Source organism: Vipera ursinii (assembly GCF_947247035.1).
Source record: "Vipera ursinii genome assembly, chromosome: 4".
NCBI lineage: Eukaryota > Metazoa > Chordata > Lepidosauria > Squamata > Viperidae > Vipera > Vipera ursinii.
In genome coordinates this window covers 68084927-68105513 of record NC_139514.1, presented here as the reverse complement: position 1 = coordinate 68105513, position 20587 = coordinate 68084927, and the positions used below count along the sequence as shown (strand labels likewise).

At 38.1% G+C, this 20587-nt stretch overlaps 1 protein-coding gene across 5 annotated transcripts in view; it reads right to left on the bottom strand.

The window, feature by feature from the left end:
- The window catches only part of CTPS2 (CTP synthase 2), a 135679-nt gene that overhangs the window by 87536 nt on the left and 27556 nt on the right, over nucleotides 1–20587 (bottom strand). For all 5 annotated transcript variants that reach the window (XM_083362949.1, XM_083362947.1, XM_083362948.1 and 2 more), the window contains 6 exons: nucleotides 18747–18847; nucleotides 17216–17332; nucleotides 12785–12868; nucleotides 11658–11738; nucleotides 6122–6273; nucleotides 2164–2296 (listed from right to left, as the gene is read on the bottom strand). In XM_083362949.1, coding sequence (XP_083219075.1) covers nucleotides 2164–2296; nucleotides 6122–6273; nucleotides 11658–11738; nucleotides 12785–12868; nucleotides 17216–17332; nucleotides 18747–18847 — 668 coding nt within the window. The remainder of the gene's footprint in view (nucleotides 1–2163; nucleotides 2297–6121; nucleotides 6274–11657; nucleotides 11739–12784; nucleotides 12869–17215; nucleotides 17333–18746; nucleotides 18848–20587) is intronic.

Here is a 20587-nt window from a genome sequence, read left to right as displayed (position 1 = left end):
AACATTGGGTGCTACCTAACAAAATGAAATTTAATGGAGAAAAAAGTAAGGTTCTACACTTAGGCAAGAAAAACCAAATGCACACATACAATATAAGTGCTACCTTGCTCAGTAGTAATTACTGTGAGAGGGATCTCGGAGTTCTAGTGAACAATCACTTAAATATGAGCCAGCAGTGTGCTGCAGCTGCCAAAAAATAATAATAATAATTCTAGGCTGCATTAACAGAGTGCTAGAATCAAGATCATGTGAAATGTTAATACCACTTTATAACACCTTGGTAAGGCCACACTTGGAATACCAGTTTTGGTCATCACAATGTAAAAAAGTTGTTGAGATTCTAGAAAGAGTACAGAGAAAAGCAACAAAGATGATTAGGGGACTGGAGGCTAAAACATATAAAGAACAGTTGCTGGAATTTAATTAAAAGAAGGACAAGGGGTGACATGATAGCAATATTCCAATATCTCAGGGGTTGCCACAAAGAAGAGGAAGTCAAACTATTCTCCAAAGCACCTAAAGGCAGGACAAGAAGCAATGGATGCAAACTAATCAAAGAGAGAAACAACCTAGAAGTAACTCCATAACTCCAGAAGTTATGAATGCTCCAACACTGGAAGTTTTTAAGAAAAACCTGGACAACCATTTGTCTGAAATGGTAAAGGGTTTCTCCCTGAGCAGGAGTTAGACTAGAAGACCTCCAAGGCACCTTCCAACTCCTCCTCCTCCTCCTCCCCCTCCTCCTCCTTCTTCTCCGGATGCTATGGATGCTCAGCTAGCTTTCAGAGCTTCCTTCTTCTACTAAAATGATATTCTTCACCTGCACCCCGGGCAATACTTGTTTCAGAATGGAACGCAGAGTCAACCTTGAGCCAGTGAGAATCGAACTGCTGAACTGCTGGCAACCGGCAGTCAACAGAAGTAGCCTGCAGTACTGCATTCTAACCACTACGCCTCCCCACATGAACTTTATGGTTTGCTGCATCATCCAGTCAGCTTGGCCATGCTCTCTGCTCATCTCTTCTTCCTCCAGCTCTTTCATCTCCACTTGTTGTTCCTGATGGCAGCTGCCGCAGCTTCCACAAGTAAAAGGGTATCTCTTCCCAATCTTCCTTTCTCCTGACACCCAAAAACCACCTGGGTCCTGGCGGGTCACCACAGTTTTCTGCCTCTCCTGTCCACTCAGAGAGATCCAGTCCTGGAGGAGGCCTGAGCAAAGCCTTCCCCCAGCATTTTTTTCTCTTCCTGATCGCTCCCTTGAGCCAACATCGTGTGCACAGTTCCCACGATAGATTGATGTCCTCTCTAGGTGGACCACAATTGCAGATTCCACCTAATGTCAGACCTGCCCCAGTCTGATTTCTTAGGGAAGAAAAACTCTTGATTCCATTTGGTTGAAGTGAAAGGTACTTTTACTAAGAGATGCTGATTGCAGTAAAGTCAGGCAGAATCTGAGTTTCTCATGCATCAACATAAAACTACTCTCTTCTGGCCTGTCCTTCCCTCCATGACCAGTCCAAATCCAGCCAAAGCAATGCTGTTGGGATGTTTTGGGAACGTTGAGGTGTTTGAGCTGGCAACTTTTTATACTCAGGGCAAACAGCCTTGAAGGTGCCTTGGAACGAACCAGTTCCATGTTGATCTGCTTTTCGTCAACTGTCATTCCCACCTCCCAAATTCCTACACAAAATGCATACAGTTTTGTCGCCCATTTGTTCCCCCCCTCCCTCTCCTCTAGTTCTTTGATGGCAGGATGTCAATGCAGTGCCAAGTCAAAGATGGTGGACCTGACACTGCTTAGCCACATGTAAAAACATTATCTTAATGCATACAATTATGAGTAGGATTAATATATCAGTTAAACTGACCAGTCACTTTAGTGAGATAGGCAGTGTGTACATTTTATAAATGAATAAATAAAATAATATTAATCAAGAAATAAAATATTTCTCAGGAACATGGGACTCTTTTTATCTTTCAGTACATAAATTATTATAAAAACTCTCAGGACAAAGCCACATACTTAAACCACTTTAGAAAACGTGCAAGAGATCAGCAAAATTGTTAAAGACCACATGTGACTAAAAACAAACTTTAGAAACATTGTACAATGCTTACAAAACACAAAGAAACAATGAAAGGAAAAAATTGATTGATTCTCACCATTAGATCAAGCTTGTGATTAATCGCTATAGCTGAATGCTCTAATGCCTTGAAAACAGAGGCGTAGCAATCACTCAGTTTTGTATACTTCCCAACTAGAGCAACAGAACAGCTGTTTAGCATCCTCTCATACCTGGCAATATAAAATATCAAATAATATTTAGATTTCCAAATATTTCAGCAGGTATTAAAGTATTATAAATTTGGACTGGATATAGTTAGTGTGTGCGTTTCAGTGACTGTGTGTGTGTGTTTAAAACAGGGGAAGCCATGTTCTTAACTGTCAAAAACAGATTGCTAGCAACTGTGTTATAATTAAGGTTCACTCTCCAAGTTAAAAAGACAAAATAACAGAAGCTTGAAATATTTTTTAAACACAAAAACCTTCCAGTTTATTCTACGTATCGCTCCATCTGAATTTCCTCTTCCTCTGAATTTACTCAAACCATCTTAAGGAATGAAAACACTGCACAAATATAAATGGTTCGAAGGGTAATTTATTATTAAATAAGAGTATAAAGATAAAGTTAAAGGTTCCCCCGCACATGCGTGCTAGTCGTTTCCAACTCTAGGGGCCGGTGCTCATCTCCGTTTCAAAGCCGAAGAGCCAGCGCTTGTCCAAGGATGTCTCCGTGGTCATGTGGCTGGCATGACTGGACACCAAAGGTGCACGGAACACTGTTACCTTCCCACCGTAGTGGTCCCTATTTTTCTACTTGCATTTTTTACATGCTTTCGAACTGCTAGGTTGGCAGAAGCTGGGACGAGTAACAGGCGCTCACTCTGTTACGTGGCACTCGGGATTCAACCCGCCAAATTGCCGACCATCTGATCGACAAGCTCAGCATCCTAACCTAGTGAGCCACCGTGTCCCTTGAATAAGAGTATACTCAACTGCAATAATTTACACCTCTCCAAATAAGAAGCTGATTGAGTTATTTATATGACTCAAGAAAAAAGAGGGCAGTTGAGAATAACATACCAAAGAGAAATTACATTAAGAGAAACTCCACACAAGATTAACACACTAGTTAGATGTTTTGAAGAAATGAATTAATTTATTTTTGCTATAAAAATGTAGGTTTTTGGATTACTTTCTGATGCAGGGGCTCTATCTCTTAATTGGTAGAATTTGTACCTCACCCTTAGTCTTATGAGCTTTTGATGATGGTAGGAAACTATTCATTATTAATTATTATTTCAATTTATATAGCCACCCATTTCAAATACATGACTCTGAGCAGCTTATAACAGTTAAAAAGAAAAGAAATGAATACAAACTAGAAGCATTTTTCTTTCCATTTTTTCTTTTTATATTTTATTCTTTGAAGAATGTAATAAGGCGTAATTTAAAAAAAACACACTAAAAACCATATAAAACCAAACGACATAATAGGTAGCCAAAATATATAAACTATCAGCAATGTACCCCTGAATCCTCAAGCCTGGTTGCAAAGCTATCTCTTTGAGGTGTTATGAAATAAGGGTGGGGCCAATCTGATCTTCTGAAAGGGAAGAATGATATCCCACAAGAGAAAAGGCTCCCTTCCTAGATCCCGCCAGGTGGCAATCCCTAGCAAAGTGTTTTCGGGGAATGCCTGGCTGGGAAATTCTGGGGGTTGAAGTCCACACATCTTAAAGCTGCCAAGATTGAGAAACACCATCTAGTAGATGGGATCCAGAGCATGGCTCTCCTGCCGGACATAATGGGATGGGCAGATGTTACCTGGGAGAGGCAATCCCTCAACTAAAATGATAGTGTGTGACATCTTTGCAGGTCCCTCTCAACAGCTCAAAGAAAATGAACAAGCAAAATTAATATTTTAATTATTTCCCTCCTTCAGCACAGGTAAAGGTTCCCCCGCACATGCGTGCTAGTTGTTTCCAACTCTAGGGGCCGGTGCTCATCTCCGTTTCAAAGCCGAAGAGCCAGCGTTTGTCTGAGGACGTCTCTGTGGTCATGTGGCCGGCATGACTAGACGCCAAAGGTGCACGGAACGCTGTTACCTTCCCACCGTAGTGGTCCCTATTTTTCTACTTGCATTTTTTATGTGCTTTCAAACTGCTAGGTTGGCAGAAGCTGGGATGAGTAACAGGCGCTCACTCTGTTACGCAGCACTCAGGATTCGACCCGCCAAACTGCCGACCTTCTGATCGACAAGCTCATCATCCTAACCCACTGAGCCGCTGCGTCCCTATCAGCACAGGTAGAGCCATGCAAAATGTCAAGCATAGGGGAATTTTCTTTCCTTTTATGGGGATGAAATGACTTTTGTAAGTGTTTAAGTTCGAGCACAGATTTTTGCTCCTTGCTTCAACAAAATGCTTTTGTTTTAACATTTCTGACTGAAAAGAAGAGGTGAGAGCTTTGGGAATGAAACTGATGACAAAATTGAAGTACCTTGAGCTACAACTGCATGGTTTCAATCTCCGCACTCCATGGCTTTTTCACCCTGCCAGGGGACCCTAAATGGGTCTAAAGTCACCCCAGAGTGGCAGCAAAGAAGGAGCCCCCCCAATGATCGTGGAACGAAGGAGGTCGACCAGTTTGATCCAGGGGAAACCCTCTAAACCAGGGCTTGTTTTGTCATAGAACGCTCAGAAAGGAGTTCCGGCACCTTTTTTGGATGGAACTTTGTAGAGTAGGCAAGGCGGGGTGTATGACATGTGTGAGTTCCAGCACCTTTTTCTTTTACAAAGAAAGCACTGCTCTAAACACACAGGAAAAAGGCTAGCTACACCTCGGTGACAAACCCAAATTATCGGCAGCCAAAGTCCAAAACCACTAACCAGAACAACTGTGAACAGCACACTTGGAACTGGGTGAGAATATCGATCTTCTCTCTTCTATTTTGTAACTGACTTCCTGGAAAAGATCCCCAAGAAGCAAAAATAAATCCTACAAAAGTGAGAAGGGAGGGGACCGCACCCTCACTCTTACATAGACAGAAGCGGCAAATTTAATTTTTATGGGGGGCAGAAATATATTGAAATGAAGTCAATAATACTACAGTCTGGATAAATCTGAAAATTATGAAAATTGTTAAGATTTCACATCTGAAAGAATATTGATGAAAATACAAGAAAATAATTCTTTGTTTTAAAAGTTGGAAAATGAATAGCTATTGAAATCTTGTGGAGAATGAGAACATAGAACAGCAGCTGCATTGACTCAGAAATTGGCAAGATGCCCAGAAACAAAGAACAACTTGTTCATTTGAACCTCAGTGACTTCTAGCTAAATAGAGAACAGTTGGGAATAGAAGAAAGAAAATACACTGGGCCACCTACTACAGAGTGAGAACTATATTTGTTTTAAAAACTGCTGATCTTCTGGGATTATAAACACTTACTGAGCTGTGATCTCTAAGTTCAAGAATTGTTTGTAGAACAAGAAAAATCCTTGACTTTTGGCTAATTTTCTAGGGGGAAATTTACTGGAACTTCCTGACAGTTAGAACAATTAACCAGTGGAAAAACCTGCCTCCAGAAGTGGTGAATGCTCCAATACTGGAAGTTTTTAAGAAGAGACTGGACAGCCATTTGCCTTAAATGGTGTAGGGATTCCTGCCTGAGCAGGGGGTTGGACTAGATGACCTCCAAGGTCCCTTCCAACTTATTATATCAATTATGGAATTATAGAAATTATTATTTTAAAATATATGCGCGCATGTACACGCACACACACACAGAATTTTTCTATGGAAACCTCTTGGGTAAAAAGTTTGCATTTTAGCGCCATCAGAATTGTAACATAATATGTAATATCAAAAGATACTGTAAATACTTTCTTATTATATCATCTTACCAGCTTATGTATTATTTATGAAAACACTGAAACAAACAAACAACTCTGAAAAGCCTGGGGCCTGATAAATGTTTCTTGCAAAAAGATTTTCTGGTGCAAATATGATACAAGGGAAATAGAAAAATCAAGATAAGAAACAAAGAAATGTACCTATCTGCAATTTTTTTCCATTTGAAAAGAAGGTGACTTGGTTGATCATCAATTGGTAGGCTTAGCCTCTCTTTAAAGTATTTAATTATACCTTGTTCTTCCAAAAGGATTGGCACTCGGTAAGTGGAAGAAACGTCATGGATGAATATTACCTAGAAAATAAGAATTGCAATTATTAATAGTGTAAATTTCAAACTAAATACCCACCGAACAGGTAAAGAAACTCTTTAAACAGTGATTTAGTAAACCCTAGAACTACCCCCCACTTGGCCACCAGTGTCAGAAAAGGAGATACAGTCCATCATTAAAAGCTTAAAGAGCAATAAAGCCCCAGGTGAGGATTTTTTTACCAGCAGAATTATTCAAGAAATTTCCCAGTTGGTGGAGCCCTGTATTAGCAGGTCTTTCTACACACATAAATAACACCTGCCATATACCAGATAGGTGGAAGATGACAATAGTTGTCTCCATATATAAAAAAAGGGAATAAAAAGGATCCTAGTAATTACAGGCTCATCAGCCTAACTGACATTGTAGCAAAAATATATGCTAGGTACCTTTTGAACAGAATTGAAATCTGGGTAGAGGAAAACAATATCCTCACAGAAGAACAAGCAGGTTTTAGACAAAACAGATCTACTATTGATAACTGCTTTGCCTTGAACCATCTAATTGCCAAATATGCCTATAAGAGGAGACCCCTGTTTGCTGCTTTCATAGACCTTACAGCAGCATTTGATATGGTAAACAGAGAAGTACTATGGAGTAAATTGACATCTCTTAAAATAGAACCTAGATGCCTGGCTTTGATTAAAGCCCTTTACACAAGTACCTGTTTGAGGGTGCGGTATGGGGTTAATGGGGCTCTGACTAACAGGATTCACACAAATAAAGGGATAAGGCAAGGGTGTATCCTGGCCCCATTATTATTTAGTTTATATATATCAATGACTTGCCAGGGTTAATAAAGGATCCCATGGTACAAATGCCGATGATCCTAAATACTTACTGTAACAGCTTGCTTTATGCTGATGATATGATTTTATTATCATACTCACAAGTAGGATTACGTAGGCTATTAAGAAGATTCAGCTCTTACTGCCAGGATAACTCCCTAATCATTAGCAAATAAAAATAAAAAATAATGGTGTTTGGAAGACACCATCAGAGACATAAGTCATAATAAGACATAATAAGACATAAGCCCTAATAAGCAGGCATATACATAGAATGAAGGCTACTGCTAAGCTTGTAAGCCGCCCTGAGTCTTCGGAGACTGGAATGAGGGCCACCCCTCCAGGTTCAGATACCCACCCCCGCTTATATTTTATGGGCTCTGAAGACCTAGTTGTTTGCAAAGGCCTTTGGAAAGGATGAGTGAATCTCCATTGTGTTATGTGAATTCATTTCTTTTTGCTTCCTGACTGTGGTAGAATAGAATAGAACAGAACAAGAGAATAGAATAGAATAAAAACTTTATTGTGACTTTAAATGTACACTAATCAGCATATATTAAAATAAAATTTCATTGCATTCAGCTCTCAAAAATAACATTATGCATATACCCACATATACATACATATATGAAACAAAAATATCATGGTCTAGTTCGAATGTATACATATGCATGGCAAAATGTAGTCTGGAGTCCCAGGAGAGAAAGGCTGCCTCCTGCAAGGCAAAGAAACAGCAGAGCTTGGAATGTCTGGTAGGCAGGAAGAGGGCAAAGATGGCCCTCCCTAGCAGTTCACAGAATATATTTATAGTTAATGCAGGAAATTGCTTTAGTCTGGCAAGATTCTGTCTGAAGGTGAACAACAATAAAGTAACTACTCAAAAGTAAGTCCACATATTATTCTTGGAACTGATGCTGACTCTTTTTTGTTATTTTTGCCATCTTTTATGATCATATAAAAATATACTATGAGAGCAGGCAAGTAAGCAGGTATATTTAAGGAAACTGAGCAAAAAATAAGCTCAATGGATGAGACATCATAAACAAAACACAGATGATATTCTGCACTAGCGTGGAACTCAGAAAAACCATTAGACCTTTACAAGAATATAAAGAGATGTCACTTTGTTTGGCAATGCACTAGTGTAGTGGTACCTCAGTATTTAACTGCTTTAAAACTTGTCAAATTTGGTACTCAAAGCATTTTGATGAAAACATTTTTACCTGATACTCATTGTTTGTTTGGTACTCAACATGCAACTACAACTTGTCAGTGTTGGTTGCCTCATGACGTGCTACCCTTTCTGGCCAAAAAAAAGGTCATGTGTTAAGTCATGATGGTTGTTTGGTACTCATTGTTGTCAGTATTCATCATACCTCCCAGAACTAATTAACAATGAGTAATGAGGTACCACTGTGTAAGGAACTGAAGTAAGCAACTCGATGACTTGGCTTGAATAGTGTGTGGTCTACTAGGAGCAAATGGCAGGAATATGGTAGAGGTGATACTGCAAAGAACATTTGCAACCATATCCCCATGTCCTTTGAAGATCTAGGAAGGAAACTGAAGACCATTGGGATTAATGTGAAGTTTTGGTTCATTCCTCCACCCCATGGAATAAGACTGGAAAAGAAGAAGACTTCACATGATTAATTGAATATGCAAATGGTGTCAATTGGAGTGATTTCGGTTTGGAGATTATAATCTTAATTCTTTAGATGTCAAAATAATAAAATGAGATGGTCTGAATTTCCCAAGAATTGACCATACCCTTGATCAAAGCAATGTTGGGTTTGTTTACAGTAAGACACTTTAAACTGAATCCAGTGGGGTTTGTAGAAGAAATAAGAGCCTTAGAAAAAGAAAAAAGGAGTACTGCTAAAATTTAACCTATTCAGCCTATTAAAACACAAGAACTATTATCTCAGAACATCCATGGCCTTTATTTTCTATATTAGTATTTCTTAGCACTTAGAATATGGAAAAGATGAACAAATGGTTCCAATTTTTATTGTAGAAAAACTAAATATGATGTAATAGGAATAACAGAATCCTCTCATCTAGCAAAGGACACAATTTGCTCAAAATAATGAAAGCAATAAAAAATAGAGGAGTTATTATGTATGGTAAAAGTATCATTACCTCCTCAGAAACACTAATGATATTGAGAATATATTAAAGCATAAGTATCAGGAAATAAAGAAAAGCATTACCATATCTAATACTTTCTTAACCAAGAAGATAAGGGTAATATTTTCAGAACGCACACTACAGATCTCTAAAATTAAATAAATAAATAAATAAATAAATAAATAAATAAATAAATAAATAAATAAATAAATAAATATGATATAAAATAGTAGTGTAAGTGATACCCCACACCTGCTGAGACAAATTCTGTCATATAGTCCTTCCAGAAAATTCTTGACATTTTGCTGATAATTTTTCAGTTTTAGAGGGTGTAGAAAGGCGCCAAAGGATCAACTATTTTTCATTTGATATTAGTCAATAAAGAACACTTATTTGAAAAAGTAGTAGCAGCAGAAATATGGGGGAGAATTAAGATTTAATGTTTTTAGTTCTTACAAGTAAATCAACACTGTTCAAAAAAGGAGATCTTTATAATCTCAGAACAATGATAAATAGGATTTCACAACACGAGATAAAGATAGAAATTCAAGATGGGTTTGAAAACAGGAAGATATTAAAACAATTACAAACAATTCCCATAAAAAATGGAGGACTGAAGAAAAAAACCCAATGAAACTGTAAATAAAAAATCTTAATAAAGATATAAAGGCACAAAAAGGCATATATAGGAAATAAGAAAAGAGACAGAACCAAGAAGATAGCCTGGAACTGAAAAAAATGACGTCAGGGAATCTAAAGTTCTAAATGAGCTGAGGTTGGCAAAATATTGCAAATACCATTAAAAGTCTTATTTAGGTATGTTTAAAATAAAGGAATACAAAAACATCCAGAAAAAGACTTTTCTTCATGCATCCATATGAAGGCAATTGAGCAATGGCTTACAAATATTGCCAACTACTACATTGTACTTTCTTCTGGTCACATGATCCAGGTAGAGCATATGCAGCCTCCCTTGTTCTCCTCAGTATACGTACATGCCCACAAACACACTGGGAAGTAGCACAAAGAAACACAACTAACAGACACACAGAGATGCAATATGTTACTTCATTATACAGTAAAAAAGGCAGACACCCCCTATAGCCACCATTACTAATAAAGGTTTTGGAAATAATTCCAGAAGCCAAGCTCTGCTTGCTTTTCTTATCTTTTTTGGCACAGTCCCATAACAAAAAGATGTCTGTTGCCCAATACTTTGAAGAGCAGAATTGAAGACTGAGATTAAGATAAACTTTAGAATAGAATAGAATAGAATAGAATAGAATAGAATAGAATAGAATAGAATAGAACAGAATAGAATAGAATCTGGAAGGGACCTTGGGGGGAAGTGGGGGGGAGGATGTTTTTTAAAATGTAGTTTAAAACTTTTCAATAAAAAAAGATTAGGGGAGATAGGTTTGTACTATTCCATAGCAAAGCACATAAAATAATGGATGAGCCTGAAGAGAATACTTTAATTTCTATTTCAGTGCCAAACAGATTGGATTAAATAGCCAAAAAAGCCCCCGCCAACTCTACAATTCTACTGTGGAATGAATTATGAATTCGTTAGGAATTATGGTTATGTTGGCTTAGAACTATCCACAAAACCCAAAATTAACTAATGATAGTATTAAATTGGATAAATGACTTAACCCAATATGCTTAACATTTTTATTTAAGTCTTCAATTTCTATTTCTATTTATGGTAGGATAAATCTTTATAAATTTAACAAGGCTTATTTCTCAGGAAAAATGGATAAGATTGAAGAGTAAAAATTATCTGAGCAGAATATAGAATATGAAGATAAGAGTATGTAGTTAATATCATATCATCAATTAATCAATTTATGCATAAATACCCCTTTATGTACTAAGAATTTTACTGGAGAAAAAAGGAAACACTAACTCCAGGGTGACTTTAGATTAAAGCTTTCCTACTTGAATGTCTTTTTTAAAAAAAACTATTACATAGCCTTTCTACAATTGTATAACATATACTCTTCTAATATATTGCTATAAGTTGCAAGATTCTATCCCAGTAAACAAATTGCCCACTTAACTCTGTTTAACTATTAAGGAAACATCATTTTCTGTCAAATACAGTTTTAAATCAGCCTCCAAACAAACTTCTGAAATAAAGCCCAGGAAATCATTTTATTCCCCTTCAGCACCAGACAACTTTGAAAAGTTTTTTTTTTTAAGTCTGACTTTTCAGTGCAACACTGATGCCTGCTGGATTTTTTTAAAATAGCATGCCACCTTCATTTTGATATTATCCCCATGAATGCCTTAATAGGGAGCTGTTGTTTTCTTCTATTATCCAACTATTTTCTCATATTTCTCTGCATAAAAGAAAAATATCTTAAAACAAAAAATTAAAATGATTTCAGAGTGTGACATTAACACTATAATGTGATTATTACTATTTTTAAAAGAATGCTACAAACCTGCTCAGGTTCTACATGACAAAACATTGAAATTTTTTCCTTTACAGCCATTTCTATAGGTTTAGTGCTTCTACAAACTATCTGTAAGGAGATATTAAAAGATTAGCAACACACTATGGAAATAACACTTTCCAAGAAGCAGTACTTTTCTCCTTTTTTTCTTACTTAAAATGCTTTTAAAGATTTTTAAAGGAAAAGAAGAAAAAGCAAAGTTTCAGCTTTCATAAAAATAAATCCTAACCAGCAATAGAATTCCAAATCTCATCAATTAAATAATTTAAGGTCCCTCTTCGAAGCCAACAATATCTTTCATCCAAAAACTTCCTGAGGTGTTTTATAGTTTTTAAGAATTTGAAAAATATTCTTTTAATATTATGTTGTGCCTAACTTTTTTAAAACCATCTAGTTGCTAACCAAGAATACTTTCCTATCAAATACAATCACCCTCTTTCTTCTACATGTGCTTCTTAACTGAGAGATAGTCATTTATCTTCAGGGAAAATTAATCGACATTTATGCATCATTACATAACAAAATTTTAGAGTTCTAAACCAGCTGCTTCTGATCTTGCCCAATAAAGTCTTCAGTTATGCAGGTTTTCCTAATTCAAGTAAATGATGTAGGACCTGTTTTACCAAACTGAACACCAGAATCTTATTAAATGTATAATAAGATTAAACATGTAATATTTAGTATCTTTGTAAAAAAGCATTTAGTCAAACTTATACTTTCTTATTCACCGCTTAACAAATATGTACAAAATGGGCAACAAAAATATAATGTAATTACATTAGGCAGATAACCTGCACATGCTTCTGTTTAAAATTTCAGCTAATATACCACACCTCAAGCAAAGATGTTATGCCCATCAATAATTAATGAGGCAGTTTTTATCTAATATAAAAATGAAGCAAACCTATTTGGCTGTAATTAACAGATAACAGACCAAATACATTAGTATAATTTTAATCATAAAATTCCCACTCAGATTCGCCGCCTGAGTAAAAATAACACCCTATGCACATTGTAAGTTAGTGAAACTATAAACATACCAACCACTTCTATTCTAACAATATAAATGTATACTTTTCTTTCAGATGTAATATTGCAGAGTGTATTAAACTCACCAAATCAGGAGAAAGACCAAGTCCCCTTAAAGCACGGACACTGTTTTGAGTAGGCTTTGTTTTCTGTTCACCAGTAGCATTAGGCTGAAAAATATAATTAGTCATTCATTTTTTGTTGGAAAACACTGCTATGGTGTAATACAGCAGTGGAATATATGCACAATACCTACATAGGAATAGGAATAATTAAGATTTAATAGAATTACAGTGAAACCTTGACTTAATAATCCCTCCATTAAGTAGATTTGGGATGCAACAGACTCAATTTCTATCCCCTGAAAGGACAGACAAGTGAATTCCATCTGAAGTAGTTTGGATGATGTAGTAGTTAAAATTACATTAATTCTACCTTAATTTTATGTTAACCTCAGCAACATTATACAAATCACATAATGTTATGTGAATGACCTAAATTGCCACATTAATGTACTTTCCTATTTAATATGCATTTGGCATCCTCGTTGATCTATCAAAAAGTTTTCATTATTTTTATTATTTTGTTTTTTCATTCAATAACTGGGGTTTTCCAGCTGAGCATATCTGCACTAACCATGGTTCGTGTTTGCAACACATTTTGCAGCATAGTTAGTGAACTTAAACCTACATTTCCCATTTACTTTCCCATTAGTTCCCCCTTCCCTATTCTGATGAAAATTCATTCTTCTTTAATGTTTTTTGTTGATCTGAGATCTGACAAAAAAATCAAAAATATACTGTGTATGTAAAATAACTTTTGGATAATGCTATGTGAGGTATGGTAGTCAGCATTCTACTCTGCCAAACACAGCCAGTATATACAGACATGGTATTTATTACCAAGTTCAGTTTTAAATCTGCACTCAAGAAACCAACCGCATGTCTAGTCAGTGCATTGTTCAGAAGTCATTATAGCAGCAAATAGTAGCTATGAAAAACCATTATATATATATATATATATATATATATATATATATATATATATATATATATATATATATATATATATATATATATTCTTTCTTTCTTTCTATTTCATGGTTTTTCAGTAAAGGATACTCTTGGAGAAAAAAAATGTCTCGAGAGTTTCTTTTGCTGGCTAGCATATTGGGACACTTGACATTAACTCAGTTCTCTCAGTAATAACCTACTTGGACTCCTACCAGGAAGTCAACCTAGAGATGTTGGCTGTGACCAAAGACACGGATGAGAAAAAGAAGCCAGGAGAGATCCCAGTTCAGTAAGAACTGACACTGCTTCAAGCCAGTGCAGGGATACAAACTGCTGGCACATGCCTGAAGCAAAAACCTGAGAAGTTTGAGCAGCCACCCATTGCTGTAAAGGAATGAGTGAGGGAAAGCCCATGCCAGCGGCTGAAGACCCACTGGGCGATGAAAGTGGGCAAGGCTGCATGTAGCTTGGGCTAGTCAGAAATGACGCTAGCCTTTCTTCTGTCAGCTTTTGGAGAGCTTTCCCCAGACGTCCGGATCGACCACCATTTCCCCAGGATCAGCGGGGCTTCTCTCCTTCCTTGCCACCTCTCCGGGATGGCTTTCGGTCCATTTAGGGTCCCCAAACAGAAAGAAATCAGCTCTAGGGTGCAGATCTTCGTGATCCCTCAGCTGTCGTGCTAGCTGCACAGAACTGGAAGCCATGACCTCGATGCTTTTATGCAAGCCCTATGAGAGCAATTCAAGGACCCTGTGGCAACTCAACACACAGAAGCCCATATCCATTCCCTAAAGCAAGGGAAGTGACCGGTGACGGAATAAATTCAAAACTTCTGCCATCTGGCCAGCTACCTAGGAGACTGGCCTCAACACACGCTGGTCCACCATTTCAGAGAGGGGTTAAACAAGAATCTGTACCAGAATTGCCTGCCCTGTATGACTGCAAGCGTGGTACCGTGTGGCCATGGAGATGGAGATCAACCTGATGGAATTCCATGAGACCCGACCCCAGAGGAGGAAGACCACACCAGAACCTTGGTGGCAGCTTTCGCTGCAGAAAGGAGTGACACTGAGTAGCCGAATGCCTCAAACCATAGCCAGTGACCACACCCCCTCCTCTGAGCCAACCAAAGAAGAAAAAAGCTCCACAGAAGTCAAAAGAGAAAGCTCATGCAGGGTAGCAGGTCAGAGTTCTCCCCTCCTCCCAGCAAGGGGGAGGGAGCTCCAGCCCGTCAGGACCAGTCTTCTATGAGAGTGACAGTGAAGAAGACGACCCAATGGTAAGTGGCACCATCATTCCCTTGAATGGTAGGGTGGAGATTTAGATTACCTCCTCAGGAGTAAAGGGGACCATTACAGCTTTGTTGGACTCAGTGTCCACTAGATGCCTGGTCAGCCCCCAAGTGGTAGAGAAGCTAGGAATGAGGCTAAGGAAGGTAAGGAAGCCCATAGGCGTTTCCCAGCTAGATAGTTTGACAATGGGCGGAGTGCCAGCAACCAGCCTATCCAAGTCTATGAAGCTAAAAACTGGGATCCACATAGAGACTCTTCGATTTATTGTGACCCCAGGGATGAGAGAAGCCAAGGTCCTGGGCTGGGCGTGGTGGAAAAAATGGAGCCCATCTGTCAGTTGGGACAGAGACAAATGGTGGATGCGAAGGAAAGCATCCAATTGGCAAGATTTAGGGAAAGTGCTAAAAAGCTGCCACATGTCTGCAGTTAAGAATATGAAAGTGGAAACAGCCAATACACTAAAAGAGACTGATAGCTCAGAACCCGATTCCCAAGGAATATCAGGACCTGGCCAAGGTTCATGCCCACATTTGTTCAGATAGCCCTACTGATCACGAACCTGTTGAAGATGAAAGGGGAAGTTAAACCCAGGACCAGCCAACCCCCTAAATTAGTCACTAGAGTGCCAAGTTGCATTCGAAAAATTCAAAAGTCTCAAATGCTGAACCAGTCCTAAAACACCCTAACCCTGATGAGCCCTTTGTAATACAAGTGGACACCAGTGATGTGGCCATGGGGGTGGTGCTGCTTCAGGAGAACACAAAGGGATAATTATAGCCATGTGCTTACACCTCCTACAAGCTCTCTGAGACTGAGAAATGATGGGCTGTCTGGGAGAAGGAAGTTTCTGTGGTCAATTGGGCCCTCCTTACTTGAAGGCAATTCTTGGAAGGCAGTAAAGTCCCTTTTGAAGTGTGGACAGACTGCAAAAACTAGAAGCACTGAAGGCCCCTGAAAGCTGTCTCCCAAACAGGTCCAGTGGGCTCAATACTTTAACCCCGTGGTGGAGAACCTATGCCACGCATGCCACAGATGGCACGCAGAGCCCTCTCTGTAGGTACACGCACCGTCGCCCAGGTCCTAGGCCTTCAGTTGGGTTTTATAAAACCTTTTCACTTTAGGCCTCCACCACCATGTGCAAAAAAATAAAAAAGTTTCAATCAATCAATCAATTTCAACTTCTCACGGGAAAAAAAGATCTCGCAAAGTTGGAATTGATTGAACTTTTTAGTCCCACCCAGTCTGCCGTTACCACCGCAGCCATGCCCAGCCAATGGGCCACACCCACTCAATGGGCCACACTCACCCAATGGGTCACGCCCACCTGGCACCCAACAATACATAAGTGGGTTTGGGGTTGCAGTTTGGGCACTCGGTCTCTAAAAGGTTTGCCATCACTGCTTTAACCGATTCAACTTCACTCTTCACTATCTACTGGGAGGCCAGAATTTTTTGGCAGACACCCTCTCCCAGATGTCACAATACAACAGTGCTTAAGAAGAAGTTGTCAACTCCATCATCCCCTCCAAGCAATTAGCAGCACCAGCCCTCAAGAGACAGCAGGAAGCATCATCATCAACATTGACCAAGGACCTAATGCAGCCATTAAAAGAAGCCTTGGCAGGGGATGACTGGTTCCAGCAACACAAGAGTGAGCTGTCATTAAGAGACAGAGTGGCATAGATGGGGAGCAATCTATACTTCCTAGAATATATCTTTTAAAAGTATTATCCTTAAATAGATTTATTTCAATTAAATGATATTTTTAAACAAATTTGAAATTAAAGTTTGCATGTAAACAACACACTTCCCTGGACACTAAACTGACCCATTTGTGGATTCACACAATGTACTTAACTAGAAATTAAGCAAACAGGCTTGATTTATAAAACATTTACAAAGCACAAAAAAAGTCTAACCCAATTTTAGCATTTGCAAAATACACACACTCCATTAGGGTTAGAGTTTGATCTAATTAAATGTTCCATATAAACACAATAAAAGCCTTCACATGTTTATTCATTGGTTGAAATAAATACAACATGATTGCATAAACATTTAGTCTAAAATGTTTTGTTGGCAATTAATGAACAACAATAACAAGAATATATCTACAATTGCAGCTTCATTCACTTCTTCAAAAATCTCTGAATTTAGTATTTTATCAAATTTAAAATGTGTAAAGCAGTAACATATGATGAGAAATATTTACCTGTGGTACTAAGCTGACATGAATATTGCAAAAGTTCTCTCTTTTGGCTTTAAATTGAAACTGTCGAAAAGCTTCTATAAAGGGCATTCCCTCAATATCTCCAATAGTTCCACCCAACTAAAAGATAACATATGGAGTTAATTAGTTTTGAGGAAATAAAAAAGCATAGTTCAATCTGTACTTCAATTTAAGGATGCTTTTTAAAACGTATATAGATGATGCCAGTAATAATTTGGTCAAATTTGTGAAATCATTGTTATAAATGTGTAACTATTTTGTGTTTTTATGGTTATAATCATTGTGATATTGCTCACTGCTCAGAGTCAATTGGTTCCATTCCTTTCTCAGTGAGTGGTTTTAACTGGTGATGGTAAGAGAGATTGATTTAGCGATTTCTTATTTGTAGGTTGTCACAGAGGTCAGTCCTCTCCCCACCCCCTCCCATTTTTAATATCTACATGAAGCCGCTGAGAGAATCATCCAAGATTTGGTATTTGGTACATCAATATGTTGATGATCAGCTTTACATCACTATCTGGGACCATGCTGGTAATGTTTTCCCAGTACTTGAAAGGTGTGAGCATCTGGATAGGAAACAGCAGGCTAAAATTGATTCTTAGCAAGAAGTGATTCTCCATTGGAATTCAAAACAGGAAACAGTCAGATAAGATAATGCAGCTAGATAGTGGATGGAGCAAGAGGCTTCTTTAGTTTCTCAGGCAGTAAAAGAGACAGTGGAAGATTTGTCTATGAAGATTCTCAATCATCCAAGTCATGGTTGTTCCAAAAGTGCTTTTTTCCAAAGGCAACTGGACTTTCTTGGGTTTTTTTTTCTTTGAAAACATTTTGCTTCTCATCCAAGAAGAGTTAGAACTGAAAAGCTTCTTGGATGAGAAACAAAATGTTTCCAAAGGAAAAAATCAAGGAAATCCAGTTGCTTTTGGGAAAAAAGCACCTTTGGGACAGTGGAAGATTTATACCTTCATACTTGCAAGATTCTCTTCATGTAGCTTTACAATAAAATTAGATTAGCCTATCAGATCATGTTTCCTGTCTGATCTATCTGATAAGGCTGACACCTATGAAGGAGCAAGTTCATGACTTGGGGACTCCTCTGGATTTGCAGTTCCCGCTGAAACAGCAGATGGAAACTGCAGTCATGAAGGCCTATGCCCAGCTTCAGTTCAGGCACAGTTGCTCCTCAGCCTCAGGTGAGAGGATTTTATGCCCATTTTAGTAGTAATACCAGTTTCTGGAATGTTCTTCTGCTAGAGGTAACCTTAGTTCCTAAATTAATTCCTTTCTGGAAGCAGCTGAAAATAGAGCTCTTCTGGAAAGTGCTTAGGACTTGATAGCAGGATTAGAGGTTATTTTCTGTTTTTTAGAGTTTTTGTATTATTACTTTAATGTTGACTGTGAATGTTTGAATTGTATTCCTGTAAACCACCAAGAGTCCTTTGGGATTATAGTGGAGAATAAATATAATAAATAAGCCTTTGCTCATAGCTTCATACAGAAAGTTCATACTCACTTCAATTACACATATCTGTGGTTCTTTTTTATCACCATCCACAGGAACTTTTGCCTGATTCATTACCCATTCTTGAACAGCATCAGTAATATGGGGTACAACTACAAGCGAAATACAATATTAATGCAACAGAAAATTGGACATACACTATTTTGTGGAAATGGTCCAAGAATTAAAGTTATAACTGCATTTACAGCTACAGCACAATCTTTTCTTGAGTCTGTTAAAGTTCTTAGAAGATTCTACAGTAATCTGATCAAATGAACTATTAAGAATAAAGTGTAGTTGCTATGTGAATTCTTAGAAACTTATTTACTATTGAATGATAGAAATAACTGCAACTTGAGTAGGAATACTTGAATACAACATTTAACAATACCATGCAAACATAAATGCATCAATAGCTACCTGGTAATCAAGGATGGCAATATGTATCTTCCAAAAAGTACTTTAAAAGGATTGAAAAGAAAATATACATGGGAAAAGAAGGACCTCAATTCTGTAAGTGACAATCACTTCTCTAGCATATGACCAGCTGTCAGAACCCATTTCCTGTGGGGTTTTTTTTTGGGGGGGGTGTTGATTCTCTCCCTTTCTGGTTTCATTCTGTGGGTTCTGTCATTCTCCTGAGGGGGAGGGGGGGAGGCCTTTTGGGATGCCTTATTTCTCCTTTCGCTTAGCTACAATGTATCCCCTCTGCCTTTTCTATCTGCTTGCTCTTTGAACTGTTTTCCCTTGATGTCAACCTGGGGTGAGAAAGGAATGTGCCTCCGGCCAGCTGGCTTATCTCTTGCTGTGGAAGAGAAAGGTGCGAAGACCCAACAATATCTTCACAGGCATGGGAACCTACTCTGTTATCAGCTCAGTTCCCACAGCGGACTTAACACCTAGAGATTGGCTTGTTTGAACTGACCGGATGAACTATTGGGGTGGGGTTTGCTTGAGGCTCTTTTAACCTATTGATCTGAGCGGGAAACCCTCAGATCCTGCCTTCTATGCCTGCTATCAGCTTCTCCTAATAAAAATTCCTTTTGGAATGAAACTGTTCCAAAAGTCCTGCTTTCTTGGGATGAGGTTTTGAAGCGGGTCCTTACACTAGCCATGTGTTTGAATATTGTTCAAGTAAGTATTGCATTGTATGCAGGACGTCTTCAAAAGGAGTTAAGGAAGTTCTGGGCCATTAGACCTGTTATTGGGATAGAATGACGTGAATGTTGTTTTCTCATCTGTACTGGCTTTCAGTATACAATATATGAATATGGAGCTTAGGAACATTATCAAGTGATAAATAATACAGAATTTTGGAGGCCCTTCTCTGGGTATATCCATGAAGTGAAGTCTGGCTCTCAGCTATTAAGGAAAGTGCCTTTTCAGCATGGCATGATCACTTTCTTCTTACTGGGATCAATCTGAGTCCAACTATAGACTTATTATCAAATTTTGTTTAAATATTTTTAACATGGGTTAATTGGTCTTAACAGTTATAAATTATATTTAAACATGCCCTTTCATTATTGACTTTTGTAATATAAATTTTTATTGATGCTGTAAAACAGGAATTCCCAGTCCCCAGGCCATGGACCTATATCAGTCTGTGGTCTGTTAGGAACTGGGCCGCACAGCTGGAGGTGAGTGGTGGGCGAGTGAGCAAAACCAAAACCATCCCCCCACCCCCCCAATCTGTGGAAAACTTATTTTCCACAAAACTGGTCCCTGGTACCAAAAAGGTTGGGGACTTCTGCTCTAAAACATTCAAAGAATATGTTTAATCATTAAAAGTTATATCACATTGTTAACAAGACACTGATCTATTTCACAATTTGTGCTAAGCCTTGAGTTTT